The sequence below is a fragment of the Euleptes europaea genome, chromosome 12 (assembly GCF_029931775.1).
Source record: "Euleptes europaea isolate rEulEur1 chromosome 12, rEulEur1.hap1, whole genome shotgun sequence".
NCBI lineage: Eukaryota > Metazoa > Chordata > Lepidosauria > Squamata > Sphaerodactylidae > Euleptes > Euleptes europaea.
Window position 1 is genome coordinate 63,018,124 of NC_079323.1, and position 24,897 is coordinate 63,043,020.

At 41.0% G+C, this 24,897-nt stretch overlaps 1 protein-coding gene across 2 annotated transcripts in view; it reads right to left on the minus strand.

Annotated features, from left to right (window-relative positions):
- The window catches only part of DSCAM (DS cell adhesion molecule), a 439,612-nt gene that overhangs the window by 413,817 nt on the left and 898 nt on the right, over positions 1 to 24,897 (minus strand). For both annotated transcript variants that reach the window (XM_056858130.1, XM_056858129.1), the window contains exon 2: positions 19,415 to 19,561. In XM_056858130.1, the coding sequence (XP_056714108.1) occupies positions 19,415 to 19,517 (103 nt within the window). In that variant the 5' untranslated portion in view covers positions 19,518 to 19,561. The remainder of the gene's footprint in view (positions 1 to 19,414; positions 19,562 to 24,897) is intronic.

Genomic DNA, 24,897 nt, shown 5'->3' on the forward strand with positions numbered 1-24,897 from the left:
GTTAAATTAAATAGCAGTGGGAATAGAGGACATCCTTGTCTAGTCCCTTTCTCTATTTTTATATCTTTTGTTAATGTTCCATTTATTAAAAGCTTAGCGTGTTGGTCTGTATATATGCTGGAGATCCATTGGAAAAGGTTACCTTCTTTACTAATGCTATAAATCACTTGCTTTATAAATTTCCACGAGATATTATCGAAAGCTTTTTCTGCGTCAACAAAAATAAATGCCAATTTTTCTTTTCTACGTTTTACCAGTTCTCTTGCATTGATCAGAAATCTAATATTCTCTGACATATGCCGTTTGGGTATAAATCCTGTCTGGTCTGAGTGGATCAGCGTATCAGTGTTGGCTAGCAATCTTTGCGCGATTATTGTAGTAAATATTTTATAATCTGTGTTGAGCAGAGATATTGGTCTGTACGAGGAGGGTAACGTTGAATCTGTTCCTTCTTTTGGAATTAGAGTTATATAGGCTTCTTTCCATGTATCAGGGACTTTATTTTTTTTGTATATTTCATTCATCACATCTACCAATATTGGCGCTTCTTCTTCTATGAACGATTTGTAATACATAGCTGTGAGCCCATCTGGTCCAGGTGTTTTCCCACTATTTAATTTCCTAATTGCCTGTTGAACTTCTTCTATTGTGATATCTTGATTTAAGAAAGTTATATCCTCATCAGGGAGTTGGTTTAAATGGTTCTGTTGAATATATTTTTTTATATCTTCAGTTTGTTCATCTTGTGATTGTTTCTTATAGAGACCTTTAAAGTAATCTAGGAAACATTGTGCTATCTCCTCTTCTTTATGTGTTATCCGCCCATTTGTTTTTGCTGAAATTATCGTTCTTTTCTGTTTTTCTGTTTTAATCATAGACGCCAGATATTTACCCGGTTTGTTTGCGTATGCAAATTGTTTTTGTTTTATAAATTTTAGTTTTTTTGCCATTTCATCCATATAAAGTAGCTCAATTTCGTGTCTTGTCCTTTTAATCTCTTTCAGGATTTTTTTACTGACTGTTGATGCGTTTTTTCTAGATGTGCAAGTTTAGTCTGTAGATCTAACAAATATTTATCCCTCTCTTTTTTGTTTTTTGCATTTATGGAGATAAAAATACCTCTCATATAAGCTTTCGAGCAGTCCCATATCGTCGCTTGACTCATGTTTGGGGTTCTATTCCTCAGTAGAAATTCCTTAAGTTCTGAACGGCATACGTTAATATCTGTCTTCTTGTTGAAGAACGAGTCCCCTAATCTCCATCTAAATGTTGTTTTCATCTTTTTTTGCCATTTTATTAGTATTGGGTTATGATCTGACAAGGTCCGGGGTAGTATTTTGACATGTTCTAAGTTTTTCATCAAGGTAGTCGAGATCCAGCACATATCAATCCTCGAGTAGGACCTATGTCTATCCGAATAAAATGTATAATCTTTGGTGTTTGGATTTTTTATTCTCCAAACATCTTTCAAATTAAGACGTTGCATACTTAATTTAACATTTTTTGGTAATTTGCCACTTTTTTGATTTGTAGATCTATCCAATTTACCATCCAACACTCCATTCATATCCCCAATAATGATAATCTCATGTTCTAGTTGTTCTTCTAAGGTTAAAAAAAGATCTGTAAAGAATTTTTCTTTTGCAGTCAGGGGCGCATATATAGAAGTTAGTAATTTTATTTCTCCAGTTGGGAGTTGTAATTTAAGTATTAACTGTCTGCCTTTGGTATCTTTTGTTATTTCCAGCACTTTAATGGTAGGATCTCTGATGTATATTGCTATACCACCTTTTTTTTCCGGCGCTGAGGATGCATATACTGTACCAAGACGTTTGTCATTTAATAAATAGTTGTATTTTCTTTTAATGTGCGTTTCTTGGAGACAAATTATATTGGCTTTGTATTTGGAAAGTGCGTGAAAGGTCTTCTTTCTTTTTTGTGCCGTGTTCAGGCCGTTTATATTAATGGATAATATTTCTAGGCCTTCCATTAAGATGTTTTTTTATTTATAAGCTGCAGCCTCGTCCAATAGGCCTTCTTGGTTTACCGAGGTATTTTTATCGTCATATCGAGGTGGGCTTGACCTGTCAGGTCTATCATTTCTTTTCTTTTTCCTCAGTTTGAGTTCTACTTCTAATTCTTCTGCTTCTTGTAGATTTCGTATTAGTGTCCTACCTGTTGGGAGAAGAACACTTAAAAAGTATGGGCCAAACCATCTATACCTTATCTCCAAATCACGTAGTACCTTACGTAGAGAGTCAAAGTCACGCCTTTTTTTCCTAACTGAGAACGGCAGATCTGGGAAGATCTGTATTTCCTTTCCTTTGCAAAATAGTGGTTCTTCTCTTTGCTTATTTAGAATGTCCTCTTTTATTCTTTTGTCGGCGAATTTTATTAAGATTTCTCTTGAGAGTTTTCTTGTTGAGGCATATTTAGAGTTGACCCGGTATATTTCTCTAATATTGATGGCTTCTTCGTCGATTTCAAGATATGTGGCCAGCAGTTGAGTCATATCTTCTTCTAGCTTTTCTTGTACCGTGTCTTCTGGGACTTTTTGAAAACGGAGATTATTCTCTCTAGCCTGCATTTCTGTTGAAGCTAGTCTATTTTCAGTGTCCTCTTTCCATGTATTATGCTCTACTTGTAATCTCTCCGTTCTAGTTTGTCTCTCTTTAATTTTTTTTATATTCTCTCTATTATCCAGAATATCTTTAGTGTTCTCCTCTATTTTCTGTTTTATATCTTGGAATCCTGTAACCAGTTCTTGTTTAACAGTTTTCATTTCCATCTGGACATTTAACACATCTTTTCTGACAGAGTTACATTCCTTTGTAAGCCTTTCTAATTCATTGTTTACTTTATCCATCTTAGTATTTATTTGATCTACTTTCGCCTGTAATCTTTCTTCTGTTCCTGATAGTTGGTTTGTTAAGGCCGTTAGTTGATTGGCTAATTTTTCCAAAGCCTTCTCCATGTTGACTTGTGTCTGATTAGCACTCTTTTGCTGTGGTTGAAGACTTACAGTTTCTTCTAGGTTTTGTATTTCTTCTTCCTTCTCCTCGTCCTCAGGATTTTTCCTTTGATTTGAATTGCTATTTTTTTCTGTTTTTCTGTTTTTCTTCATTAAATCGTATCTATATGTTTTTCTTCTAGTTTGCAACTCTGAATAAGTACCTGACATAAACAGTTAGTATCTATAGTAGTAGATAGCTTTAAAACCAGCAGTTATTTGACCTTATTTAAATACCCAAATGTTATCCACACCAAACAAGTTGTAGAAGTTAATTTATACCAATTAGTTTATCCAATTAATTCAATATGGTTACTTTGATTTTCTTACCAATGTATTATTTAGGCATACATTTGTAAAGCTTACCAAGTTTTTTTCCCCCACTACAAAAGCCACCAGATTCTGCTAAGCTGCACAAATTTTTACAGTTTATGCTTCTTAAGACTGTACCCGATTTGCCTGCAAAGCCTTCTGGGAAGTGTAGTTTTCTATTTAGGTTTAGAGTTACACGTTTCCGGGTGTTTCAGTTTTAGGGAGGCATGCCCGTTCAGTCGTCTTTCTGGCTGAGGCCCCCTTGGCCCCCAGTCCCTCTGAGCATCTCTCCCCTGAGCTGAACACTGAAGCCTCCCCACTCAATCGGCAAAAGGCGCCTCCGAAATTGCCGCCGCCGTCTCTGCCGCTGCCGCCGTCTCCGCCGCTGCGAACCTCGCCGCCGCCGCTGCCTCCGTTTCCCCGAGGCCGATCTTGCCCGTCCTCACCGTTGCTACCGTTGCAGCCCCGGGATTCCACGCCGTCGACCCTGCCTCCAGCCGACCTCAGACGCCTCAATCCTCGCCACCACCGAGTGCAGCCGCCTCGGGAATCCACGCCGCGGTCCCCGCTCCACGCCGACCACCGTTCTCTCCCGGGGAGTTCCTCGGAAACCAAAAACAAAACACAAAGTTAGTGGCGTTCTTATCAGTTTAATATCTAATTTATCTTTGCTTTCTGTTTGCTTAGGGGATATTATTATTGTTATAGAGAAAGGGAAAGGGAAAGAGAGAGAAAAAAAAGGAAAAGGAGGGGGGAAATGGGGGGGCGGTTGGGAGGTCGGAGTTAAACAGGACTTGCCTGAAGTTGCCTGATTGGTACGTCCAAAAAAACCCTTGGAGAGTTGCGACGTTCCTCCTCTCTGTTGAGAGATGGGCTTCTTGAAGAAGTTCTTCTGAAATTCTTCTGACCCAGGGCTAAAATGTATAGTTATTAGCCACAATACAGGTAATTTCACACCCGCTCCCAGAAGGTGCGGTCACTCCGCCATCTTGCCAAACCGGAAGTTCTGCATGGCAGCTTATTGTTGAGTTTTGAGAATATGGATGGGGGAAAAGTGAATCTAAAGAGTGGCAAATCCATTGCAAAACCTTCCATGAATAAATGGCCAGTGTCTCCCTCTCTTTCCTCCACCCCTTCTCAACCTCCCCCTCTCTTTTGCTCCTCTCTTTCTCTCCCTTTCTCCTCGCTTTCTGTCCCCTTCCCTCAGACAGTCTCCCCTCTCTGCTTTCTCTTTCTATCCCCCTTCCTCAGACAATATCCACCCTCCCTTTTCTTAATCCCACCTTGGGAGTTGCAATGGCTGTGAGAGCCACTGCAACTGCAGCAGGGCCTGTGGGGGCCACCACACCAACCACAGGGCCCTTGGGTGCCTCCAAGTTGGCTGCAGAGTTCCTGGGAGCCACAGCCGTGGCCTGATCATCGAGAGCTGCAACAGCTGCATCAGGCTCCCCAGGAGCCACCATACCAGCTGCAAAGCCCCTGGAAGTCTGTCCAACAGGAAGTACTCTGCGCCTGCACATAAAACATTTTTGTTTCGCGGGTTTTAACCACACACTCCCAAATGTATTTTTAAAGTGTTAAGGTTTTTCTACAAACCTGGGGGGTCCTCCAAGTTTGGAGGAAAATCTCCTTTCTGTCAGCATGGACCCAATTTGTATATTTAGATAACTGCAGATGGGGGCCACACTTGAAAAAAAGATATATAGATGATGATATCCTCATTCCCTGTATTTATGGCTATTTCAACCAAGGATAAATAAAGACCAAAGTTATAGTGTTTCTAAAGGTTCTCCACCACACCGTTTAGACTGGGTCTGTGAATTGTCACTCAATTGAACAGGTGAATACATTTCGTTATCTGGGTATTCTTTTATCTTACAACATGTTATGGACAATTCACACTAATACCACCAAGAAATTAGCCTCAGTGCACTCTTCAGCCCTTTTACAATTTTTTCAGACTTCAGGAGGCAGTTATTTACCAGCTGCCATTTGGGCTTTTCTGACAAAGGTTGTTCCATTACTATATGGTGTACCCCTGGCAACAGCCAAGGTAAATGATCATTATGATTCCCCTTTAGTTTCTTTCCTGGGCTCAATATCAAATCTGGCAATTTGTGTTTCTGGTCCTGCAACCATCCTTGGACGCTAAAGCATGGATAACACCATTCCTTTTTAGATTAGAAATCTTTTTATTCTCCAGAAGGGTGTTATTTGCATAATCTTGCTAATGATGGTTTTTGAAACACATGGGCAGAGTTAGTTGAGAGTATTTACAGGACAATGATTAGCACATTACCTTTGATACTTTTTGCAGGACAATGATTCCGCTCAACCCCCCCCCTTTCTGACTATATATTACTCTTCCTACACACTTGACACTGAGAGACACTGTCCTTCAGTGTTACTCCTCTGAAGATGCCTGCCACAGCTGCTGGCGAAACGTCAGGAAAGAAAATACCAAGACCACGGTCACACAGCCCGGATAACCTACAAGAACCAATGAACTCTGACCGTGAAAGCCTTCGACAATATTTAGTTGAGAGTAAGTTACAGAAGTTGGGTTTTCCTCTTGCCTCTCTTAAGAATATGGAATATACCTCTTTATGTAAGCTGATTAAATCTAGTGTGCTGCATTTTAACAAAGGGAGCATGTGCTGCAGAGCCCGGAGGGTTTGCTCCTTGTATTATTTGAGTCTTTCGGTCCCAAAGACCTTACTGGGCATATTGTAAGCTCTTAACAGTCCCTAAATACTGGTTCTCTTTTTGCCAAAGCAAGATTAAATGTGCTACCACTAGGGGAACTATCAGGCAGATTTTCAGGGGTCCCTTTCTCTGAAAGACTTTGTGATTGTAAATCTGGAAAATCAGAAAAATTTGCATTTCTTTATTCACTGCAGCAAATATGCTACTGCTCGAGATAAGTGGATCACAATGTACATTCAAAAATGGATCTCCCACTCCAAAGGTGGGGATTGATGTTGATCCTCATGTGACTCTTGCAGTGGCAAAAGCTTTGTCTATGGCATTCAATAAAAACAATGATATCTCATAATGTAACTGTATAATTTATATTTTTATACCATATTTTTTCCTATATTTGTTTATGACCAGTGCCAAAATGGAGGGGGGGGGGAAGACTCTCCACCTCCTTTCAGCAGTCATTTCAAGAACTATCTCCATTATTAAACAAAAATACACAAAAAATTGGTTTTCTCTGAAGAATACATCATCTGCCTCCTTCACTAGAGCACATACTTCATTAAGGTTTTCCTGAAGTAGGAAAGAGGCATTCCCTTAACATAACCACCCTTTTAGCAAGCCCCTCTCCTGGCAGCAGGGATTCTTCCCACCTCCAATTATGTTTGCACAGTTCACAATTTACTAATGTAGAACTGAGTCTAGTACCAGTGTAACACTAGAGGGGGGAGGACTTCCAGCTAGGGTGTGCATTTGGCAAAATTGACACACACACACCCCGGAAATAGCAGTGATTTAAGGGAGCCAAAAAGCAGATCCTGAATAATGCAGATTTGGGGGGGCATTATTCAGGCTGCTTCGGCCCCACCACCATTTTTTTAAAAAAAAACCTGGAGGGGATTCCTTCTCCCCATCCCTCCCTCTCCTCCTCACTTACCTGTTGGCTGGCTGGATTGTGGAGGTGGCAGCAGCGCAGAGCTGAACGATGGCTGGAATTTTGGGAGTTTAATAGACCAAACAAATTTCGAATATCTGAAAAAAGCCAGTATGGGGATTTGGCTTTTTACGGATTTTTCCAAAAATTCCCAGTCTATTAAACCCGATCCCCCACCAAATGGTGCACACCCCTACTTCCTACTAATAGTCCAGAAAAATTGCTGTTTGTACAAGCCCCTTGAAAATTAATTGTAGGAAGTACACTGGCAAATGTGATTCTCATCTCAGAATTAACACTATACCATTCATACATCCCACTTGTCGTGCATTCTTTTGTGTTTCTACTTTCCTTTTAGGTTTAATTGTCACTTCTGATTGCCTTGGGTTGTGTAGACAGCAGATATTCTAATGTTTCACATTTAATACTAAGATATTGGAGTCTTCTACCTGTCATCCACAGCTGAGAGGAGAGGAGGGCAGACAGACAAAGAAGCTAGGTCAACACAAACACATAGGTGTAGATTTTCCTTTACTCACAAGGGCTACTGCGATTCTGCAGAAGTGCTCAATTAGATGCCAGGACAGTGGCTCACCTGAGACATCAGCATGAATTTTTTAACTTTTGTGCAATGAGGCACTAATTGCTTCAGCCCAGTTCCCATATTAATTCATAACCACTGTGCCAACAATTCACACACACAAAAAAAGCACTTCAAGGAACGTAATGTCGTTTTTTCTTTCTACAATTCATTTAACCATTTGCTTTTAATAGATGGTGAATGTCAAATGAACATGTAGCACAAACGGGATTCCCCTAAAATATGGAAGGGGGGGGGGATAAAGCAAGATCAAGAAGAAAGAAAGAAAGAAACCTGATCAGAAAAAAAGAGACAGCAATAGGTACCATGGCTGTATACTTACATACTTCATTTCATGCCCCCATAATTCTCTCTGGCAGCCACATGATTAATTCAAAGAATTATTGATTTTTTTCCCGTTGCTCAGTCCTGCTGACCTGCTTTTGTTGACAGGTCTGTATGGATCACACTCATCTGTCAGCTGAAATTCTGGCATCATGTTGGTCTCTCTGGCCCGCGGTAAACATTTCTACTGGTTCGACATTAATAGCATTTGAGTGCCTGATAAAACACACATGCACGCATACACACGCTTGCTTCAAAGGCGGCAGAAATGAAGCAAAGAATATGTATCCTAAAAAGTGCAAATTAGTGGAATTGTTAAATTACTGGCAGTTGGAGTACAATATATATATTTTTATTGTAGTCAAATGGTCAAGGAGGTGGGGTTCTGTTAGAAACCACACCTCCACTGGTAATCAGTAGCCAGTGTAAAATAGCTCCTGGGCATCCATGTCAGAAAGTACAAAGTGAAGTTTTAACTGCTTTGATATATGACAGGTTAAATGTTAATCTAACAAACCTAATGGTTTCTTTTGGGGGGGATAATGGTTACGCCATTTTGCTTTAAAAAAATGCAGTCTTTTGTGCATTATAGAAAATTACTATTTTAGCTGATCTTGATCTAAAACCATCACTGAATCAGCAACGACAACTCTCTTTGGCTATATTTTACCATATGACCTCAATAGATGCTGTGACCCAGTTCCAAATCTTGTACACACCTAATAAGCAGGGGGGGAAAACATGGCTAGGCAAAACCTAGGTTAATTTCTAGAATTAACTGGCTAGTGCCATTGGTATCTGCCCTGAGTCAATCCAGAAATGCTGTATTTGCCATCATTTCAATTACATATTTGCAGAGAAAGAGAATTAATTCTAAAGGTTTCCAGGATACATTTAGACTTTTCAAGAGTGATGAACAGCATAGACAAACATAATTTTTTTTTTTAAAAAAAAGGTCTATACCAAATGCAGTTTCCAGTATGCACTTTCCACAATTTTGATATTAACTAGTTGTGTAAGTTCATAGCCATGTATGTTTAGGGAAATCAAAGAAAATTTTATGAGTTATGCTGTCATGCATACAAGCTAGCACTAAAATTCTCAAGAGAACATTATTCTTTTGCAACACTCCCATGCTGCATTTTAAATAAATAGACATTTTTCAAAACCCTGATGGTTTATCTACATGAATCAATTCTGCAACCTCTTGTAATTTTGTTCTATTTTGATTCATTAAACTTTTCAATCAACTTCATAGACAATACCTTTTCAAATTTAATCCAAAATGTCAATGTCTCTTCTTATCAAAATAAAACACAGGTTAGACATTATTCAGAATGGAAGTTTCTGCTCTTAGCCACTGTAAAATCCACACAACTAAACCACATACATAGACAAAAGCTTTACTGCATAATGGCTTTTGAGCAGCAAGGCAGGCTGTCATTAAAATGAATGAGCAAGTGCATCAGTTTTATTCCTCATTCCAAGTCTGTCAGCACTTTTGATGCATCTTCCTGGGTCAGATTAGAATCTGAGGAATCATCAGGAACACAGAATGCTATACTTTGTAACCGTCCAACAACATTATCACAATCCAGGGAATTTACTGGCCTCAGTCATCATGTAAGGAACATCATCTTAACTACACATCATGAAAGAATTACAGAAATGAAGACCTTTATGCATCCTGTTAAAGTGTCTCTGTTGAAGAAGAAGAAAATCCCACCGCTGTGATACAGGCTGTATTACCTGGGCCATGGAAAGGAAGCAGCCCAAAAGCTAAAACTACACATAAGAACACAACATAGCACATGTCCCTTTAGCAATTAACAAGATCCACATGCTGTGTATCCACCCACTAAAGTCTCATGTGAATGATTTTCAACAGAGAATTCCCTATCTGAATTCCCCTATCAGATCATCATCATCCCTACTACTGAGTAGAAAGAGTAAAAGAAATTGCCCTAACCTGAGGATGGATCTAAACTTCATATACAACATACATTTGTGTAAAAAATGGTAAACAAAACAGCTATCTTTTGAAGATAGGGATAACCTAACAACTGGATTTGTAGCCTGGCTGAATAGTAGATGACTGCAGATAAAAAGTATTAATTTCAATCCAAACCAGTTTAAATCCACGTAAGCAAACTATCAGATGTCTTATATATCTTATTCCAAATGAGACTCTTGGACCTCTTATCCTAGGCTGACTTAACACCACCGATAAAAAGCCAGTACACTAACAACAAACGAGTGGATTTACAAATTATTTGACTTTGCCTCGATGTCAATACTAACCTGTTTGGTAAAAAGACAACCCTTAGATGATTTCAAGTGCAAATGTCAACCATTATATGACAGATATGCTTCATCAATTAATCTTGCTAATTGTATTTAATATACCAACTTGACACATAAAATATGAAGTTGATATATTTAGCTTTAGCCTTTAAAAGAGATATCCATATTACTATTAGAGAAGTCATTAGTATGTGCTTATGAAATGTTTATAAAAAGGAAATGCTATATATTTTATCGTAAAGAAACTATAGGGTGTACTTTAAACTAAACTGATTTCTGAAATATGTCTATACTGTATTGATAAAATTTGGAAACAGAAGCTTAACTCTTCCCCTTTTTTTTCCTATTCCCCTGTTTTATTTCTGTACCCCATAAAATTTAATTAAAAAGAAAAAGACGGTACACCGCCAGAGAATGTCTTGTAGGTTCTTATACCAGTGTAGAAGAGAAAAACTGCAACAGCACTGTACATTGTGAGGAAAGTTATTTTCTTTATCCAGTTACTTGCCTTCCTTTTCTTGAAACTACCCATGTTTAAAACCAGTATGGTTGAAGGTAATCATGGGCAAGCTTCCCCATCCAGAATGGGCATCCAGGGTCCAAAAATGGGCAGAGGAGAACATCACCTCATCAAAAATTGGTGGTAGGTTCAAGAGGGCCTTGCTAGGCTGCAAGTCAGTTACCATGATGTGATCTCTGATACTGGAATCAGATGGTCATAAAATGGGATAGGGTTTTATTTTTAATGTTTGTGGGAAAATGGGAAGTTTTAAAATATATTGCATTGTCTATTGGATGTATTTGTCAGATAGGGCTTCTGACAGCTCCGGTCCCAAACAAGATGGTTTCCCCGCAAAGAAGATGGGGTTCTCCATGCACTCCTTCCCCCCCCCTTCGTTTTGCACACAAACTCCGGCCAGGGATTTACATTTGTATTGGGACCCGCCCGGGTAAATCTTCCATCTGATATCGGGTCCCGCGCACAAAGCCGAGAGCTCAGCCATCTCCCCCACTGATCGCTCTTAATGGTTTCTGTTTAAGTTTTACTTAAGTCGTTACCGGCAGGAAACGACTACATTGTCTCTTTGTTCCCATAACCCTATTGTATCTGTCCTATATATGTATCCTCTCCACCCCAGTAATGTATTCCAGCCTTGTTTGCCTCCTTACTGAAATCATTGACTTTCGGAATAAATCTTTGAATCCCTGCTTTGCCTGGATTCGAGTACTATTACCAGAAACGTCGTGTATTTGCAGAAGCCTGACAGTATTATACTGTATTATTTCATTATTCTTTACTTTTTTGCATTCTTTCTTATATGAATTACTGACCTTTTTGCATTGTTTTTTAAACTAATCTGTCTAGCGTCTCAATGAGAAAAGCAGAACATAAATGAAATAAATAATCAAGTTTCTATTTAATTTCTGAAATGATAATAGAGATTTTATTTCATGACACATAAGAGTACATGTATAGAACAGGATCATGTGGTGGCTTGTATTATGAGTTTGTACCAGGACCGGAAAAATAATGTTTGGTAACTTGCATACCCCACTAAGTAATTACCACTTGAAATCATGCAATGAATGGAGAGAATAAAAGATTAAGATGGCATGCAATTGTAGTAAAGCATAATCTATGGATTTTTATTAGCCTGCTTGTAAACTGTAGAAGAGTACCGTGATGAAGGATATACCTCAGGATTGAAAAGATCAGTCCAGCTGTAGATTCCCTCCCCCTTCCCCATTACAGGGTTGTAGACCATGAGAAGAGGGCAGACACAAATCTCAATACTTGTTGACAGTTTTTCATAGCAGCATTGTGATGCTTGTAATTAGTACACTACCAAGGGATTGTGTGAGAAAGCCTTCAAGTTAGGGTTGCCAACCTTCAAGTGGTGGCTGGACATCTCCCACTGTTACAACTGATCTCCAGGTGACAGAGATCAGTTCACCTGGAGAAAATGGCCACTTTGGAAGGTGGACTCTATGGCATTATACACCACTGAAGTCCCTTCCCTCCCTAAACCCCATCCTTCTCAGACGCCACCCCCAAAATCTCCAGGTATGTCCCAACCCAGAGCTGGCAACCCTACCTCAAGTACCAGTCCAAGAGAATCTTCAACAAATTTCCCCATTAACACTATCAAATTGATTTTATGATTGTTGCAATTGTTGTTTTGCATTAATAAATCTCCAGGTACATTAGGTGCTCACAAGACTCTAAAAGAGGTGGCAGCAAGATGGTCACCTGGCTTTGGAAAATCTGGCACTGCCATTAAGGAATAACCTGAAGGGCCTGATGGGAGGCCCCTTTTCCCATTTTATGTACACAGCAAAGCTTGTGCTCTGTTGCTTTCTTAGCATTTCCCACTCTTTGACCTACTCTGTCTTCTCTGTCCCTTTCCGTATATTCATTATTTGCCAACTTATTTCCTCAATCCGAGCACTTGAGTCACCTCTTCCACCCTCCCCAGCTCACCCTAGGGAGTGATAACCACTTAAAAGAATGTGAATTCTTTGTTAATTATTCATTCCATAATGAGGGAAGAATCAATAAACACTTTTTCTTTACTGTTTTTTCCCCACCCTCCATGTGTGTGCTACAAGATGTCTTGCTAGGACAAATAAGAGTGAAATACATAGCCAAGATTAGTGGCTGGGGGCAGAGGAGAAATGGTAGCACTGAGCAGTAAGTCATCCAGATACCTTAGTCAGCAGTTGTAGCTAACACACACTACAATGATTAAGCTGTACTAGTAAATCACATTGTTGGAAAGGTTTCACCTCTAGATAACACAACTGCATTTTTTCTCTTCTCTGATCTTTTAGAGTTTCTTTTTCCCCCTAGTATGTCAATTTGGTATTTAAAAGTTCTCATAATTTTCATTATTGTTAGATTTCAGTTTACACATTGGATACCAAATTGGGGGGGGGGGGACCACAAAGAAACTGAAAATTCCAATATATGAGGTGAACCATCAGAAGCCCCATCTCCTGAAGCAACTTGTGAGTTTTGTATTGTCCCTGTTGGCTTGAGTCTGCATTCCCTCAATCCTTGATTAAGGTTATGGGGGTGGATGTCCTTAGGTGATGGATCATTTTAATAGAATCCTTCAGTACAAATAATGATGGGGAAATGCTTGTTTCCAGTACAGCCACCCAAAGGCATTTCAAACACTTCCCAAGAGAAGCCATTTTGCTATTACACTCTCACTACTCACAAACTATTAAGAATCACAACGAGGATCCTGCAAGTTCACATAGTACTGTCATCCATTTACAAAGCTCCTTCATTTCATTTATCTGCTGATGTCCTCCCTATTTGGGCCCCCCATTGTTTCATTTGATTCATTCTGCCTTCCCAACTGAACAGCTTTAGCCTACGTTCTGAGGTTAATGCCTAAAGCAAAGCTGGTGTAAATGAAACAAATGGCCTGCAAACATGCACCAATATAACTAAAAGTGCATTCCTGAGAGGAATGCCTGCGCTGGTCTTTGGAGGCAATGTAGCTGCGCTGCCTCCTAGCGGCGTAAAAAATCCGTGCAAGATACACCACCTAAAAAGGTGGCATTTCTTGCAAAAATAAAAAAGGGGCGTTCCCAGCTTGAAAGGGCTTAGGAGGCCATCTAATGGCAGCTCCTCCCCCAGCTCGGTGCCGGAACATCCCGGGAATGCCTTCTGGGATGCTGGAACGCCCTGGGAATGCCTCCCGGGATGCCGGCACAGGCTTTGATGGTGTTCGGACGCTGGCGGAAGGCTCCGTTGGTGTCCCAGGGTGGTGCTGCCATGGCAGTGGCTGGCAACCGGCGTCCAGGCCTTCCCGCCAGCATTCGGGCCACTAATGGCAGCGTGAGTTGCCCAGACGCCGGCACGAGGGGCCCGAACAACGTTACAGTGCCTTCCTGGCCTCCTAAGGGCTTTGATTGGCTGCAGCTCTTTGTTGAATGTACCTTTGCTGGCATACCCAGGTTTGTCTTTGTATAATGTGTGAACTGGAATTAAATTGCTCAACAATAGAACAATTTTCAAGTGATTGCAATTAATATGCTTCACAACTTTCCTTGCACAATGAAAATGTATGGGTGGACCAACCAATTTTTTAAAACTTGAAATCCAGATATTTCTGGTGTTGTGAAAGCCAAAGAGGATGTGAACCATCTTGCAACAACTCGGGTCAGCAAGCCCTAGATTAATTTTGTCTCACTGCAACCAGGAATGACCCTACTGCATTTTGAGCCAACTTCATATTTTGCCTTCCCTTTCCCCCAGGAAGACCTGAATACCTGGTCACAATGAGCAACCAAGAGAATCTAGGAATAGTATGTGATGTGATGCAGGAAAGCTGCTGTTACATGGAAAATAAAAAACTCTCCTAATAACATACCCATCCATGCATCTCTAAATTTTGGTCAAAAGGATTTTTAAAAATGTAAATAATTTGATTAATTACATCACATTTCACTGTTCTGCTGCAGTGCCCTGACATGACTCCCTCTAGCACAGAAAGCCACACTCTGGCCAATGTCAGTTATTTCCAAGGTACAAGTACTGCATTTGCCAATTCTGCTTGCTGGACCCATTGCAATAGCTTCTGGCCAGGAAGAGCGCACCAGGGGCTTGCAGTTTTTCTCCCAAACCACTTGAGACTTTTAAGCAGTGTTGGCACCTATTGCAAGCAAGCAGCTTCCAGATAGGCCTAGGATTTGCTGGCGCTGAAGGTGTCGGTGATCGCATCCAATAAATTCATCTTATTAATACATTCAAAGTTTCATTTATATAAAGATATCACAATGGTTACTTTTACCAGGTGATTTTTCCATTGCTTGTCTTGCTTGAACCAATTGACATCTCTAATTTTTAAAAGAATTATTGTTGCACAAAGATATATAATTATTAATTAAACCATTGATCTATTCAATTAGGAGCCCCATAAGAATTAACTACTTATGCTCAGCATGTCAGGTGGCTTTCCTAAGCCCCTTTACACACACACACACACACTGCTAAATACTAGATTTCAGTGGGCTTTAAATAAGTGAGACTATGCACACATTGGGTTAGATATTTATACCCTGCTTTCCTCCCCATTGTTTCCCCGATTTCTATTTTATCCTCACAACAACTGCCCTGTAAGGTAGATTAGGCTGAGAAAGAGTGACTGGCCCAAGTTCACCCAACAAGCTTTCATGTCAGAATGGGGATCTGAACCTGGGTCTCCAGGTCATGGTCTGGCACTTTAATCATTACATCACCTTTGCTCTATATGTTTTATCTAAAATATGTATATCATATAATTCCAAATAAAGCTCAGAACAGCTATTTAAAAATATTGAAAGCAATAATTGAAAAATATACTTCATTATATAAATTAAATAACTAAGGCTCACCTATAATAAAGCAAATGAAAATATCCCTCACAGACCACAGAAAAATACAGATTTATCACTCAGATAACATTTGCAATAACAATTCTATTTGCATGGCTACCCCTCTTCAGATTTGTATACAAACCCCCTTAAGATGCACAACAGATTTGACTACAACTTCTTATACTTAATATTTTCCCCAAGTTGGAGATTACTTTATAGCATATTTAGCATAATTATTAATCTTGCCATCTTTACCCCAGCGTTTACTGATAGGATGCAACTCATGCTTCACACATTGGCTGACGGGAATTTCAGAATGGCTAAAAGTATACCAGTGAGCTTGAGTGCTGAAAAGTGTTATTCACATCATATCAATTGCTAGAACAATCTTGTAGCAGGGCTTTAATTTCTCTCTATGAAAATGGTTATGACATTTCCAGTGCAATCCTATGCAGAGCTACTTAATTGCCACAGAGTGCAGTAATTCTCCATAGGATTCCACTGTTCCTGGCTATTCCAAAAAGCAGGACTAGGCACACACAGAGACTACAACAGGTATCTGAAAATGGGATATTTTGTCTCTAATCATGTCATAACAGAGCTTAACAGTCTAGCATAGCACAAGGCATATTTGGAATACTATGCTGGGGTGTGGGTTCCATTGCTTTTTCAGGCTTGGATTTGAGGCCTGCTAGCGACATACATCTATGATTTTGGAATGCATACCATACTGCATTTCATAGAGTGTATGCTCAATTTAATTTCCATCCGTTTCTACCCTTACTTGAACTGTATGTTATACCTAATTCTTGCTACAGTCTGTGACATTTTATTTAGGATACTGCTTTCTTGTTACAATATTCAACACTTATCTGTCTACCAGCAGTAGATCTTCTGTACATATACACGCCCGGGGTGGGTGGGTTATGACATTCAAAGGTGTCCAAAACACCATTAGCTTAAAAGCAGTGTTTTATATTATTTGTAAGACACTACATTTTCTCAAAGTTTTCATTTTATATCTTGAAGTTAGCATATTTCATAGATGTTTATGACATGCTTTTAATGTAAGTATGTCACACTTTTCAGCCATCAATAAAAAAAATTCCAGTTGACACGGTGGTATAACTCATTTGGCATGTGTGCAAGAAAAATATATTTGAAATAGGGCTGTCGATTCATTTCGGCCCGAACCGAAAAACAGCCGAATTTCCCCTGATTCAGCAGTTTTTAGTTCAGGACGAACTGAACTCAAAAATGGCGGGAAAGCGGGGGAGCCGAATTCAGCGAGTTCGGAAGTTCATGAATAAATTCGGCAAATTTGGGGCGCAGCAGCATAACCGTCAGTAAGCAGCATTCTCCCCCGGCCAATTGGTGGCCAAGCTGGGTCTTCTTCTGGCCAATCAGTCAGGATTGACTACTGGAGGAATCAGCTGCTGTGCGGCCTGGCCGGGGAGAGAAAGGGAGAAAAATCCTCGTGGGGGAGTGCGTGTGCACATTCGCTCCTTTCCGTGGCTGCAGGGGGCACATTTTTGGGGGTAGAGACCCCAAACTTTCAGCGAAGCTTCAGACGAGCCTTCTTAAGAGACCCCCCAAGTTTTGTAAACATTGGGTCAAGGGGTCCTGAGATATGGGCTCCACCCCTTTTCCCTCCCCCCTTTTCTATTTCCGTGGCTGCAGGGGGTACTTTTTTGGGGGTGCAGCCCCCAAACTTTCAGCATAGCTTCAGACAAGCCTTCTTAAGAGACCCCCCAAGTTTTGTAAAGATGGGTTCAGTGGGGGCAGAAATATGGGCTCCCGCCTTTTCTCTTTCCGTGGCTCAGGGGGTGCATTTTTGGGGGGTGCATCTTCAGATGAGCCTTCTTAAGAGACCCCCCAAGTTTTGTAAACATTGGGTCAGGGGGTCCCGAGATATGGGCTTTCCCCTTTTCCCTATTGGGATGAATGGATCACCCGATCCTGTATGCATCTCCAGAGCAGCAAATCCAAGGCAAAACCTCCTGTGCTTAAATAGAATCGTATTGGATTACCCAGTCCTCCCAGCCCCTCCTGATGGAACAGAAGACAGCCACAGTAAGACCCCTTTGGGGGCTTTAATCTATAATTTTTCTCCTGTGTGTGTGTGTGTGTGTGTGGGGAAAGCAGAGTCTGTGTGAGTGTGGGGAGGGAGCAGTTTCTGTGGGTGGGTGGGGGGAAGCCAAAGGGGGCTTTTGCCTGTTCTGCCTGGGGTGTGTGTGCCCCTTCGAGCCTCTCTCTCCCTGGTTTGAGGGGGGGCTTCAGTTGTGTGTCCTCAGGTTTTCCCTCATTCATAAGATCGGTTAAGTCTATTTTGATGCTTGCTCAAAACTGGTTTTCAAATGGTGACTTAAAGAATGCATTTTCCTGGTCCCGATGCAAAAGGGGAAATTCCACCACCTCCTGCTCATTATGCATAGCTAGCTGTCTCTGTCCCTTTCCATGGTTTGCAAACTCCCAGGTGTCAGGTGTTGCTTTGCATGATTGCAAACGTGTTGCTTTGCATGGCTGTGTTGCTTTGCAGTTGTGTTGCTTTGCAGTTGTGTTGCTTTGCAAACTTCTTCACACCTGCCCCGCCCTTGCTCCTCACAGCTCAGCTGTTTGTCAGGGCTGGGAGCTTTGTGCGTGGGCGGCAAGCTCTGCTCAGAGATGCACATTAAGGGTGGGGGGACCCCTTTCAAGGCCCATATCTCAGCCCCCCCTGACCCAATCTTTACAAAACTTGAGGGGTCTTGCAAGAAGGGTCCTTTGAAGCTCCGCTGAAAGTTTGGGACCTCTACCCCCAAAAATGCCCCCCTGGAGCTGCGGAAAGGCGCAGTTGTGTTTTTAATGGCTTTATTTGGCCGAATTTTTTTCCCGAACTTTGAATTCGCGCCGAATTGCACAGACCCGAAGCGGGGGAGTTCGGACTTCGGCATATCCCGAATCCAGACGGGCCGAATTCGGCCGAATCCGTATACCGAATTTTTTTTCAACAGCCCTAATTTGAAACTTGTATTTAATTAAGAGGCTGTTTCCTCTGAATTCTAAATGTTACCTGCTGATGTCGCTGACACCCCCACAGACACTAAAATCCAGGAGCAAGTTGTATGCTTTATTTAAACTGAACCATATGTAAGCAAGCTAAATTTCATTCAGAAGTTCTCTTGTGATTAAAAGAAAACATTCAATATGAAATAACAATCACAGCCCAATAAAGAACATTATGACACTGACATCCAAATTCTAATTAAGTTTCAGTCGAAAAGTAGATCCAGATGGCAATTTTACCATACATTGCACTATACATCTGAAGCTCTCCCCCTATGGTCAAAATAGTCCAACAATGTTTAGCAAGGCTGTTGCCATCCTGCCAGGCCAGGGATGCTGATTCAGTGGGAAAGACCTGCCTTATTATTGGAACCATGCAAGCAGAACCACTTAAACACTTGCCAGGAAATGGGCTTTCACACACGAGTGAAGGGAATCAGAAAACTAGATTACCAAGTGGTTTACTTGTGCATTGTGGTGAATTTTGGTAAAATTGATGTCTGTATGAATCTTAAATCATTACAACTGGGCTTCCATGTAACTCTACTAAAGATCCAAACTTTAGAATCCAGTAGTATTTAAAAAACCAGTGTAATGCACCAAACATAGACTCCATAGGTTATACTACAAAGTTTAAAAATCAAAGCCAAAGACTGAAAATACAACAAACTCCCCTCCAAATATCTTGCCACATCTGATCCCAGAGATGCTTCATTGCAGTTTATCAACAATCAGCATATCTTCCTTAAAGGAAACATCAACTATATAGGAACAAGTACCCCGGAGCTCACTGGGAAAGAGTGAGACCTACCTGAGACGAGTGAGACTGTGTCTTTCTCCCATGAGACTACAGTGATGTATGCCTCCACAGAGGAGGGGATAATGCACTTGAAGACCGCTACATTGCCTCTCATGGCTTTCTGGTCCTCCACACGGACTGTATATGGTTCCCGTAAAACTAAACACAGAAACATAAGGGTTTATCTGTCAGTGGAAGATATTTCTATTGTTCCCTTGTCATGTACAGATTATCATTTGGTAAGGTTTAGACTTCTTGGGACTCTGAGCCCTTACAAGGGCCGCTACCAACTTGGTTGGTCAGCTGATGGGGCTGACTTGGATAATCTTCATGCAAAATAAATACCAAAGGAGTTACACAATGAATGAACGAACGAATGAATGAATGAATGTAGAAAATATTTTGCTGACCGACTGCCAATGCATTCATTTGAAGTGAGGAGAAAAGAAACAGAGGGAGGGCTAACTTTTCCTTTATTGTCAAGAGCCCTCCAGGCAGTGTTGCTCAAACCAAAGCCCATAACAGAATCAGATTTTTCTTCACTTCTCTTGAAATGGATCTTGAAAAACTGTATTTATTCAGATGAATAAAATTTGATGGATGAGTTAAAATGTACTCCAAGGCAATAGTAACATCCTCTGAGTTTATTCATTTATTCCTATATCTGATAGGTTTGCTCAGAAGTGTTTCAGAATTTAGACTTTACCACCCAATACTAATCACCTAATAACATTTTAGCAATATATATTAATATGTCAGGTGTTTCAGAAAATGAACATTCTGCCAGTTGTGATAACTGTTATATGAATCTAAAAAGAGGAAATGGAAAGAAACTTATTCTAGAAGGTCACTACTATAAAAAAAGTTGGAGCTATTCACTGGGAAAGGCGGTGATTCTAGGCATTGTCATAAATGGAAAGGAGATGTCTGTAGAACTAGTTGGAGGCATTTAAACCTGCAACAACTTAAAGCAAAATGTAGTTGCCAAAAAGGAAGCAAGATGAGAGAAAGAAATTAAGGTGGGTGAGTGATGTCTACCAAATATAGACACGCAATAATAGTACTAGTAGTGACAATGTTTCACATCATGTCTGCTACAAATTTGAACTAGTAAACTAATAGCTTTACATAAAATAAACATGGGGATAATAATACAGAGGATAATATTAGATTTGGTTATAGGAGCATCAAGCCCTGCTTATTCAAAATGCTTAACCCTAAGGCCATTGATTCGGTAAAAACCGAACTGAAAAAATACCGAATAAATGTCTTTTCGGTAAATTTCTGGTTTGGGCTTACCAAATCAGCAAAATCTGGGAGGTTGGCAAAGCCGAATTTGCCATTCCCGAAAATCTGGCTTTATCAGGAACGTCTTTCTGTGGCTCCTGCGGGGGCATTTTTGCAGGTAGAGGTCCCATATTTTCAGGGTAGCTAGAAGGGACTCTCCTTGGAAGAACCCCCAGGTTTGGGTCGGGGGGTCCAGAGTTATGGGGGTCTGGAAGGGGTCTCCCCCATCCTCCATAGAAATGCATTGGCAAAGTGGCTATGTTCAGACTCTTTAATCTGATCTTTGCAATGTATCTGAATGGAGAAGCCAATGATAAGCAATGGAAATTCTTTTTGCAAAGCTCCTGGGGGGCACATTTGCAGACAGAGGTCCCAAATTATCAGGGTAGCTTGAAGGGACTCTCCTTGCAAGAACCCCCAAGTTTGGTGAAGATTGGATCAGGGGGTCTGACGTTACGAGGTCTGGAAGGGGTTGCCCCCCTTTCTCTATAGGAATGCATTAAAAACAATTTGTATTGGTTTTAATGGAGGAAGAGGGGTGACCCATTCCAGACCCCATAACGTCAGACCCCCTGAAGCAATCTTCACCAAATTTGGGGGTTCTTGCAAGGAGAGTTCCTTCACGCTACCCTGAAACCTTGGGACCTCTACCTGCAAAAATGCCCCCAGGAGCTGCAGAAATCCGCAAAATGGGTTTAATGGGTTTAAATGACTGAATTTTTCGGGAATCCCGAATTTAAATCTGAATTCCCACCTTTACCGGTATAGGGGAATTTGGCATTTGGGTTTTCCCAGGGGGGGAAAGGCTAATTAAGCCCGAACCTGAATTTTCCTGATTCCCCCCCCCCAACAGCCCTACTTAAGCCACTGGAGGCCCTAGACCAAATCTTTTTGAGACTGTTATAGCTTGGCTGTACTGGAATCAAGACCAGCACAGTCTGTTGTCCAACATGAGGTCAATAGGTAGAACTGGAGACTAAGCAAGAGAAGCTGGCCATTGAAACCTGAGGTTACAGCAGTGGGAAATATACTTCTATTCTGATGGGGAAAGGGCAGATGATCAGGCACCCAATGTTTACACCAGATTGAGTCTATTCAAAGGCTACCACTGGACTGGATCCAGCAAGGTGCAAATATGAAAAGAAATCTATTGGCACAGTTTCACTGGCAGAAGGGATTGCAGAAGATCCTGTGTAACATCTCCTGCTCCAGTCCTAGATTGCTCATATACACAATGAAATACAGACATAAGATCTTGTGCAACAATAGCCTTCTTCACCTGTGCTGTACCTTAGGAACCAGTCTGAGAATAAAGAAGCCACTCAATTCATTGATTAAAACCTCACGATTGGTTGACAATGACATGAGCAAGCAAAAATTCAATGGTGATACAGTATGTTTGAGCACAAGCAGCTACTGTGCTCTTTTTCTTCTGTTTCCCCTTGGGCAAGTGTACTAGTGCAAACAGAATTTTTTGTTCTGGATCCAACCCACTGCTTGTTAATTAAATGGGCCAGTGTCACACTCCATTGTTCCCTTTGGAACTCTTAGAACCAAACTATAACAGCATCCTTGAGTCCACCATGGACATGTCTCTACTATTTTAGGTATGAAATTCTGGCTGTTCACAAAAGCTCCAGGAGCCAATCCTGGTCAGGACAGTGGAATGGCAGGAGAGGGGCTCCTGTTCCTCCATGCACAAGTGCCCAAATGACCAAGAGTTGGCTCTTGAACATGGCATGGGGGGACAGGAATCCCTCCTCCCTATCCCTGCACCTGTGGTCCCAATTGGGTGCCCGCCATACTTGTAAACTGAAGGTATTTCATTTCTAAAATGGCAGCGGTGTCCTCGTGGAGTCAGGGATGCCGTCACATCTAGTTTGGCTCTAAGGCCTAAGCACACACAATTCCAGGTTACTTACTAGGCTAAGCTCTTTGTTCAAGCCCAGAATCCCTGCCATTAAACTACTTCGGTGATGGCTATATGACAAGGACCACTCACATTAGGGTGAGAGAAAGAGGACCTGCCCCTGAGCTCTGTCCTGGAAGCAGTGCCCTCAAGCCAGAAGACCCAACATGGACCCGCCACATTCTCCCTCAGGATCCCAGGAGCAGAGAAGGCAAAGAGCTAGGGCCAAGCCCGGACTAGGCACAGGAGTGTGTACCTGGCAGCCTGAAGCCTCCCCACTCCTAAAGAAACTCTAGAAGAAACCAGTGAATCACTACAGGATCTGGGCCCTGCTACCCCTCATGAGTAGAACAGCTGACTCAGCTTGCGAGATGAGAATAATGCTGGACCCAGCATCACCTGGAAAGGAACTCCCTATATAAGCCTGCAATGAAGCTGAAGTCAGTGTGGAATCACCTTGCTGATGATCCTACCAGTGGCCTTTGGATCTGACTGTGGAACCTGGCCTGCCAGATACTGTCAGTGTGGAACTCTATAGTTGCTCAGGGCCATGTTCCTACCTGGTCAGCATAATGCAGTAAGAGCACCTTAAAAAGATAAATGAACCCTTATGAAACCACAGGCACAAGAGTTGATTTAGAAGAAGCTCTGGTTGCTAAATGGGTATGAGTTTGTAATGTAAATCCCCAAACATAAGTTTCAGTGAGTGGAAACAGATGAAGGAAGAGAGAAAGCTGTTAATGCAGATGAAGATGCAATCATTATTATTGCAAAAATCATGCTCAGGCTCTAACATATTACTGGCACAATGGAACTTTGTGAAGTCTTTCAAACACATAACACAAACTTATTTTATTTAACATTCTATATTAAATAATATTCTGTAATGGCAATTTAACATCAAGCAAGTTCAGTTGCATTTGCTTTCACAGAGGAACACACATCCAAAAAGAAAATAAGGAATGACCATCTTAGATTTTAAAACTCAGAAGACCAGAAGAATCATGTGATAGTTTCCTCTTAGTACTATACCTCTTCAGATTACAGGTGCTAGAAAATTACCAGATCTGGATCTAGCATAGCTTCCCTAAATACCAAAAAGCCTTCACCTTGGCCTGCTTTAATGCTTCACCTTAACCTCTTTTGGAAAGGAGATGCACACATATTCTCAATGTGTTTCTCCCTGCCAACTGGCCACAGTCAAAACATTCAATGACATTTTACGGCACTGCCCTCTGTATAGGGACATTCAGCACTTATATATAACTCCAGTATTATTGAATTTTCCAGGCAAGCCTGATGAATTTTATATTTCCCTCCTCTGTCCAGATTGTTCTAAGGATACCATCTTTAAGGTGGCCAACTTTTGTACCTTGGTACGTTCAACAAGGAAGCACCTATTTAAGTTCTTTTATTAGTGATGACTGCATTATTGAAATCAGCCTATTGTGTGGCTTGAAATTTTATTGTATGTAGATGTGCTAATGATTTTGACTGTGTGTCAGTCTAGCCTGATCTATGATAGTAACCAATAAATATGATGATTAGCCATCTGTATTCAAGAAATTCAATGCAGGGGCAGCATTCTGTAATGCACCTCCCCACCTTCATCTTGAAGCACTACTGTCTTGTACCATCTGATCCCTTTGAACATGTTAGATGTGCTCCAGTTTTGGTCATTGCCATCTTTTCCTTGCTCTTCTCTTTTGACAAATACTCTTTGTGCTCTGGATACCTCATATGTTAAAATAACTGAGAGATGATCAAACACTAGACAGCACTTCCTCATGTTGTGTTACAAGTACAACACAATAGACACCACTTGTCTGTTCAACTATTTATTGACCAAAAAATCCTCTGCAAGATCCAAAAAAACTTTGAATGTGCAAAGAAAACAATTATCTGTGCCCATCTTGATTTGATGCCAAGCTCTTCCAGGATCCTATGCCATTGTGGAGAACTTGCTGAAGCTGAAATCAGTCAATTTCTGCTAACTCACAATATTGAAACTACCATAGAATTGCCACAAAGCAAACTACTTGAAATGTGCTATACACAACACCATCCCTTATACTAGCTCAGCATTGTCTACTGTGACTAATAATGGTTTTCCAGGCAAAGAATGGTCATTTCTTTCACCTGATTTCTAGGAGATGCCAAGGACTTTCTGATGCAAACCACATGTTTTGCTCAATGGCTCATCCTTCTGCTCAAGGTATGTTTTCCTTCCTGCCTTAGAGACAAAATGGAGTCCATGGCTTTAGATTGCACATGTGACTTCAAATGAGATTGCCTAAGA